The sequence below is a fragment of the Sorex fumeus genome, unplaced genomic scaffold, assembly GCF_029834395.1.
Source record: "Sorex fumeus unplaced genomic scaffold, SorFum_2.1 ptg000122l, whole genome shotgun sequence".
Classification (NCBI taxonomy): domain Eukaryota; kingdom Metazoa; phylum Chordata; class Mammalia; order Eulipotyphla; family Soricidae; genus Sorex; species Sorex fumeus.
Genome location: NW_026606179.1, coordinates 9,165,807 through 9,173,491, shown reverse-complemented (window position 1 = coordinate 9,173,491; position 7,685 = coordinate 9,165,807). Strand labels below are relative to the sequence as shown.

General features: G+C 62.5%; 1 protein-coding gene across 1 annotated transcript; it reads left to right on the top strand.

The window, feature by feature from the left end:
• Window positions 1-1,463: 1,463 nt before the first annotated feature.
• Window positions 1,464-6,289, top strand: MYADM (myeloid associated differentiation marker). Its single transcript, XM_056135797.1, has 3 exons — window positions 1,464-1,487; window positions 2,716-2,775; window positions 3,868-6,289. Exon 3 carries the CDS (start codon window positions 3,870-3,872, stop codon window positions 4,836-4,838), a length of 969 nt encoding a protein of 322 aa, XP_055991772.1. The 5' UTR covers window positions 1,464-1,487; window positions 2,716-2,775; window positions 3,868-3,869; the 3' UTR covers window positions 4,839-6,289.
• Window positions 6,290-7,685: the final 1,396 nt, after the last annotated feature.

The window sequence follows — 7,685 nt, the reverse complement described above, 5'->3', positions numbered from 1 at the left end:
TGCTCTCTGACCCGCGGTGCCACCACAGAATTCAGCAAAGGGAGAGTTGTGGGGCCCACACACGGTGGGCAGTCCAGGACAGACAGTAGGGTGGGGTGTTAGGTGCCTTGCTTCCTACCAAGCTCGGTTACATCCCTGCCACCACAAGGTCCCTGGTGGGGAGACCCCATGACCGCGGGGTGTGGCCTAACACCCCAAAAAATTAGAGAAAGGAAAAACAGAATGTTTCCAATAATAGTCAGGGCAAGAGGGGGAGGGGAGAGGCGCGAAGGGGTCCTCGCGACCCGCCCCCCGTGCCCTGGCAAGGCGGAATGTGGGGTCCTGGGGTATGCACGGCACGAGCCCCCGCTCCAGGCCGGGCGCTAACGGGGACACGAAAGCCACATCCCAGATGTCCTAGCCTTTCCCATCCCCCACTTCTGCAGAGCGCAGGCGCCAGGTGCCCCCCCAGTCCTGCCCTGCCACTTCCTAGGAACGCGGGCGGTGGACGGAGCCCGGGACCCCAGGCCCTGCCGCCGCTGCCCCGGGACCCCGCAACGAGCGCGCCGGCCCGGGTGGCCGCAGGTCCAGGCTCTGTCTCGCGACTCGGGCGGCACCAGACCCACAGCGTAGCGGTGAGTGAGCGCAGCTGGGGAGGAACCCGGGCGTCCCCGCGCCCCGCCCCGCGGCCCTCCCCGCGGGGCCCGAACGCCCAAGCAAGGGCCCCTCTTCCCGGGAGCGGGTAGGGCGCGGACCGGAAAGCACCGCCAGACCGCGGAGCGCGTCTGCACCGGGCGCCGGTCTAAAGCCCTGGGCTTCGCGCGCCAAGGCCCCAGGCAGCCCGGGAACCTGCGACCCAGCCAGGGCGGGGCGCGGGGGACGCGGGGAACCCGGGAATACTTCGCGTTACCCCGCCCCAGCCCCTACACCCGGGGGCCTCGGGGACGCTCTGTGGGGCCTCCGTGCACCCCTCTGATCCTTTAAACACGGCCTGTTGTTGGAGGGGGCTCGGGCACTGCCCCCTGTCCGGCACCCTCGAGGCCCCTGCGGGTCCCCTTAACCCGCTGCGATCCAGATGTTCCGATTTCATCCACCGGAAGGGAGCAGGGCTGCAGGCGACGCGCAGGGAGGCGGCTCGGGTGGGGGGACCCCAGGCTGGGGGCTGCGTCCCAAACAAATTCTAAACAGTCGGTTGCCGTGGCAACGGCCCGGGGCGGCCTCTGCAGATGGGGCCGGGTCTGGGAGCGCAGCCTCCTGGAGCTCCCACCGGTCGACTGTTGTGTCTTCCTGTTTAGTCGCCGTGGTAACGGCGACCACAGCCCCGGGGGTAAGGGGCGTGGCATCACCTGGGCTCCGCCCACGGGGCGGGGCGGGTCCCGGGCCGGGGGTGTCCCTTGGAGTAGGATTTTCGGGCCCCGCCCTGTCCCTCCGGCCCCACCCAGGCTGCAGACCCTTGCAGTTCGCAGCTGTTTCCCTCACCTCTGCCGCAGACGCCCCGAGCTCGTGAGGTGAGGCTGTGGGGACCACGAGGGTGGGAGCAGCGGTTTGCAAGTCCTGGGTTCATGCGGGAGTCCTGGCAGGGGAACCAGGGCGTCCCTAGAAAGACGAGGGCTGGGCCAGCAGTCTGGACAGGAGAGGGATGGAGACGTGGACTCGAAAGGATCATACATCGGATGGTGGAGGCCTGGTGCCACAGGGTCTGAGGGAAGAGGGGCTGGGGTCTGGACCCTGGATCAGAGGGAGGAGGGGCCGAGGGACACTCCCAGGTCTGAGAGAGGGCTGCGGTCTGGGTCCCTGGGTCTTGAGGGAGGAGCCTGGGACTCTGTCTGGAGGTTGTGAGGTTGGGGTTCCCCGGGTGTCTGCGGGAGAATGGGGTTCAGAACCACTGAACCTCCTTCCCATCCTGGAGATAGAATTCATTCTCGCACGCTGAGGCGGGAGGTGCTGGCCCGGGTTCAAGGAGAGCGGGCGCGAGTAGGCAGAGGCGATGGGTGTGCCCAGCACGGCGGGGCGGGGTGGGGGGGAAGGGGGCCTCCACTTCCGGAGCCAGGCGCGTGCATTCCTGCGCTCTGACCTCAGGGCTAGCCGGGCCAGGGCAGAGGTGGACCCTCCGCGGGAGTGGGACAGCGGTTCCAGGTGTCCCCCGAGCCGCAGCCCTGGCGGGGACACCGACCTTTTGGGAGGTAGAGGGCGCTGGATCTGGGGTCCCCTGCACAGCGTCCGGCGTGCCAGGCGGGGAGTATCAAGCCTCGGGGATCGTGGCCACTCCGTCCTGTGAGACCCGGGCACGCGACTGTCCGGGCTCCCAGCGCATTCTCAGAGGCACCCCGAGCCCACATGGTTCAGTCGTAGAAGTCGGGCGCAGGGCCTCCCCGTCCGAGGAGCCGCGTTCCGGGATGTCCTCGCACCTCCTCCTTAGGAATCCCCGGTAGGGCGGGGGTCCAGGCGCCGCCTACGGGCCCCCCCCCCACCACATTCCACATGGCTCGGCAACTTCAGTCCTTATAAGGCCGTTGAGTCTCCGGCCGTCGCCCCGCGCCAGCCCCGCCCCTAGACCTCGCCAACCCCGCCCCTAGACCGCGCGGGGCCCCGCGCCCCGCGGGAAGGGGCGGGGACGCCCGTCACCGCCCAGTACCCGGGGGCGCAGCCAAGTCCAGGCTGTGGGAGGCCGCCGCTGGGCAGAGCCTCGGCTCCGCCGGACGCTGACGTTTCCTCGCCGCCCCGCGGCCTTTCCAGGTGTGCGACTCTTCTACGCCGGCCGGTTCCTCGTCTGTTGGTTCTAGACCCTCCCCGCAGGTATGTCTGGAGCCCGGGTCTGAGGGAGGAGGCTGGGGGCTGGGAGGAGGGGCTGGATCCTTGGTCTGGGGGAGGAGGGGCACCGGTTTTCTTTCTTGCGATGGAGGCGGGACCCAGGCCATCTTGTCGTGCACTCTGAGGACCAGGACCTGGTGCCCGGGTCGTCAGAGACCCCAGGTCCCCGCTCTTTGCCCTCTATGCCCGCACCCCTAGGAGTAAATTTGATTTGCTGTGGCTGCTCTGGGAGGCCTTCTGAGCTTTCTCTGGGAGTCAGGGAGGCTTGGAGGACAAGAAGGCCCCAGGGCGCAGCCTGGGCCCAGGTAGCTGAGATAGTGGGAGGAAGGCTGGATGGGGGTTTGGGGACTCAGCCCCCGAGGGTGGGGCGCAGATGCCCAGAGGGAGGAGGAAGCTGGGCTTTGGGGCCTAATTTCCTGTCTGAGTAAGCCTCATCTCTGAGGAGGGGGTACAGCTGCCAGGAAGCCCTGATGTAGACACTCCAGAAGTGAGGGGCAGCACTGAGTCGCTGGTCACATGTGGCGCCCAGCACATCCCAGCCACAGGGACAGCAGACTCGGGACCCTGTGGGACTTCAGGTGACCAGAATCCTTTTGGAGTCCCAAAAGGAACTGGGGTGCAGGGTCCGGCCTGCAGAGCCCAGGACACACGGGGGGGGAGGGGTTTCTGTTGGAATTGGAGGGAGGGGGACTGGAGAGGGGAAATAATTTGGGCCAGAGTTTGGAACGACAGGTGAGCTGAGTATTTTGGGGTTTGCTTTCTTTCTTGCGGCATCGGAGCTGACTCCTGGCTCTATGCCCAGGGATCCCTCTGGAGGGCTTGGGGAACCCTGTGTGGAACTGGGGATGGGACCCAGGACAGCTGCATGCAAAGGTCAGGGACTTTCCCACGGTCTGGTCCCTCAGGGCCTGGCTGAGTGCCTTAGGGGGCACAGAGAAGGGAAGAGGACTGACTATTCACGGAAGACAGGAGAGAGGTGGTCCTGCCCCCTCCTGAAGTTGTCACAGGTGGGAGTTTGGGGGTGCCAGGGGTGCTGCCCAGGCTCTCCTCTGAGGACACCCTCTTCCTCCCACCCAGCCATGCCGGTGACTGTGACACGCACCACCATCACGACCACCACGTCGTCGTCCTCTGGCCTGGGCTCCCCGACCATTGTGGGGTCCCCGAGGGCGCTGACCCAGCCCCTGGGCCTGCTGCGCCTGCTGCAGCTGCTGTCCACATGTGTGGCTTTCTCGCTGGTGGCCAGTGTGGGCGCCTGGACGGGGCACATGGGTAACTGGTGCATGTTCACCTGGTGCTTCTGCTTCGCCGTGACCCTCATCATCCTCTTCGTGGAACTGGCAGGGCTGCAGGCCCGCTTCCCACTGTCCTGGAACAACTTCCCCATCACCTACGCCTGCTACGCCGCCCTCTTCTGCCTCTCGGCCGCCATCATCTACCCCACGACCTACGTGCAGTTCATGTCCCATGGCCGCTCGCGCGACCACGCCATTGCCGCCACTGCCTTCTCCTGCATCGCCTGCGTGGCCTACGCCACGGAAGTGGCCTGGACCCGGGCGCGGCCCGGTGAGATCACAGGCTACATGGCCACCGTCCCAGGGCTGCTGAAGGTGCTGGAGACCTTCGTGGCCTGCATCATCTTCGCCTTCCTCAGTGATCCGTCCGTGTACCAGCAGCGCCCGGCGCTCGAGTGGTGCGTGGCCGTGTACGCCATCTGCTTCATCTTGGCGGCCGTGGCCATCCTGCTGAACCTGGGCGAGTGCACCAACGCGCTGCCTGTCCCCTTCCCCACCTTCCTCTCAGGGTTGGCCCTGCTCTCCGTGCTCTTGTATGCCACGGCACTGGTGCTCTGGCCCCTCTACCAGTTTGACGACAAGTATGGTGGCAAGCCGAGGCGCTCCTTGGACCCCTACTGTGCCCGGAGGCACAGTGACCATGTGTGCGACTGGGACCGCCGCCTTGCCGTGGCCATCCTCACAGCCATCAACTTGCTGGCATATGTGGCTGACCTGGTGCACTCTAGCCGCCTGGTCTTTGTGAGGGTCTGAGCCAGCCTCTTCCTCCTCCCGAGGGTGCTGCCTTCCCCTGCCCCCACTTGAGCCCCTCGTCACTCTCTTCTGCACCCAAGTCTCTGCTGGACCCTTCCCACTCTCTTCTCTCACCCTTTCACCCTTTTCTGACTTTCTCTGGAACCCTGCCACTTCCTCCTCCTCTCCCCTCCCCCCTGCCTGTTCCCCAGCTCCAAAGGTGCTGAACTCTACCCCCACATCCCTCTTCTTCGCCCAGTTCCATGCCCTCAGCCCCCCATGGGGGGCCTCATTGCCAAAGCATGCCTGCCCCACCCTGGCCGTGCCTTAGTCTGTGTATGTGAGTTTGGGGGTGGGGTGGGGTCTGTAGCTAGGGATTGGGCCCCATTTTTTTTCCAGAGGAGAAAGGACATACAGTATACTTTCCATTTAAAAAAAAAACGGGGGAGGGCAGAACAACAGTACAACAGAGCATTTGCCTTCCATGCGGCCAACCTGGATTTGATCCTCGGCATCCAATAGGGTCCTCCACGCACCGCCAGGAGTGATTCGTGAGTGCAGAGCCAGGAGTCAACCCTGAGCATCACCAGGTGTGAACCGGAAAGCCAAAAAAAAAAATTGGGGGGCGGGGAAGCAGCTGGATTCGACCCCCAGCAATGCAGGGATACCCCCGAGCACTGACCTGGGTGATTCCTGAAAGCACCGCCCCTGCAAACAGCTCTGAAGGTGCATCATTTCCAGGAGGTGGGAGACACCCAGCACAGACCAGGGCCCTGTCCACCACCCAGTGCACTGATCATCTGCAGGGGTTTTCATTCAACTTAAGGAACACCCTCCTCCCTGCGGCCCCCCCCCCCCCCCCCAGACTCTGGACCTCTGTGCTGGGCTCTCTTAGTAGTACCCAGAGTCATGGAAGGAGCTGGCCAGGAACCCGTTACCTTCCAGACAACTGCCGGAATATGAAGTATTTATGAGGGGTTACTAGGTGCCCCACCACCTCCTCAGTGTCCAAAATAGCAACAATAGCACTACCAGCTCCTCAAGAAGGAGAGGGAAGTGGCCACTGCCCGCCTTAAAGGCCATGTAGGCAGAGTCAGGAAAGGAGATTGACAAGGTGGCCCCCCCTCCCTTAAAGGGGAAGTCATTTTCTTTGCTTTTCCCTCCCTCTGGGATGGCTTGGGGTGGGAGGAATTGCCATAGAGGGAGGGTCGCATTGCTTGGCTGTGTTGCACATGCGTGTCTGTGAGAGCTGCTTCCTGCTGCTGCTTCTGCTTCCCCAGGACTCATGTATCATGTGATATATATAAATGTATAAATATATATTTTATTTTTTTTTAAGTTCCCAAGGCTTTCTGGCAGCTAGGGCTGTCAATCAGAGATGGAAACCAAGTTGTGTCCCTTCTCCCACGCCCACATCTAAAATGTTCAAAACATTTTTTTAAATCTCAATATAAAGTTGAAAGAAAGGCTAAGAGCTGGCTTTATTGTTTGGGGAGACGGCGTGACTCAGGGTTCAGGGGTTTGGGGCCACAGTAGAGGATGAGCACAGATACTCCCTGTTCTCTCAGACCCGGAGGGCAGGAATGAACACAGTACCACCCTCTGCGTGTGTGGGGAGGGGCAGGAGCACAGGGGATGTCTGGTGCCTCCCTCAAGCCAGTTTCTCTACCTTCCCACCGTGGTAGCAGCCTCTAACTCCAGTGGTCAGCCCCTGGTGGACTGGGCCTCCCTTTCCCGGTGCCCACCCCTCAGCTTTCACTGGATTTTGCCCCCCTCCCTCCCTCCCTTACTAGCCTCAGGCTCACAGCCTGTCTCCCGAAGCCCAAATTTTTCCCATCTCCCCTCCACATAATCTCAAACCCCTTCCCCCCCTACGGAGCCCGTAGGTACCCCTCTGCCCCCATCAGCTTTGTCATTTGTGGTTACACTGGACAGTATTCAGGGCTTACTCCTAGATTTGTGCTCAGGGGTTAGTCACTGCTGTGGTGCCTGGGGGACCATATGGGCTGACCATATGGGTTCATCCTGGCGCTACCTCCAGTCCCATTGGCTCGCTTACCTTTGGTTCTAAGCTCAGGTAGTGTCTTGATAAAGATGTTAAGATGAAATGAATTTCTCTCACCAGCCCATCACCCTAACTTGAGAACCACAAATACATTAATTTTGTGTCCGGGAAAATTCCAGAAACATGCAACACACGTCCCTATATTTTTGTGTGTGGGGGGGTGGGCCTGGAGGGCTACAACCGGCGGTGCTCAGGACTTAATTCCTGCTCTCAGGGCTCACCTCTGGAGGTGCTCAGAAGCCCCTCTGCGGTGGCCGGGGAGGCCCTTTGCAGGGTTTAATCCCCACACTGTCTCTAGCCGCATGCAACTCATTTCCTTGTATCAGCTTGCCAAAGCAGGAGTCCTGCAGAAGCCGGGTGAGTGCTAATCAGAACCCGGACACTTTTGAGAGGTCTTGGGACTTCTTTTGAACTCTCAGGGTCCTTTAAAAGAGCACCTCCCTCTTGCGCCATCTACACTCCCTCCTTCTGGAGGACCCAGAGGAGGGAAGCTCTGGAACCTGGCTGACATGCTGGCGTGGACAAAAGGCCACAGAACGCGGAATCGGAAGAAGGGCATCCCCCGCCTTCCTCTTCCCAGGGGACCTCAGTATGGGGGGGGGGGGGATTAGAAGAGGACTCGGATTCTCTCACCTCTCAAGACCTCGGAAAGCCAGACCCCACCTCCGAAAGTCCCAGGGAAGAAGTGGGCGGTGGCCGAGGTGCCCAGGCCCCGCCGCAGCGCCCCGCCCTGCCGTGCGGAGCACGCTGGGAAAAGAGGTTCTCGCCGGCCTCCCAGCCACGGGCGGTCCGCGGGCTCCGAC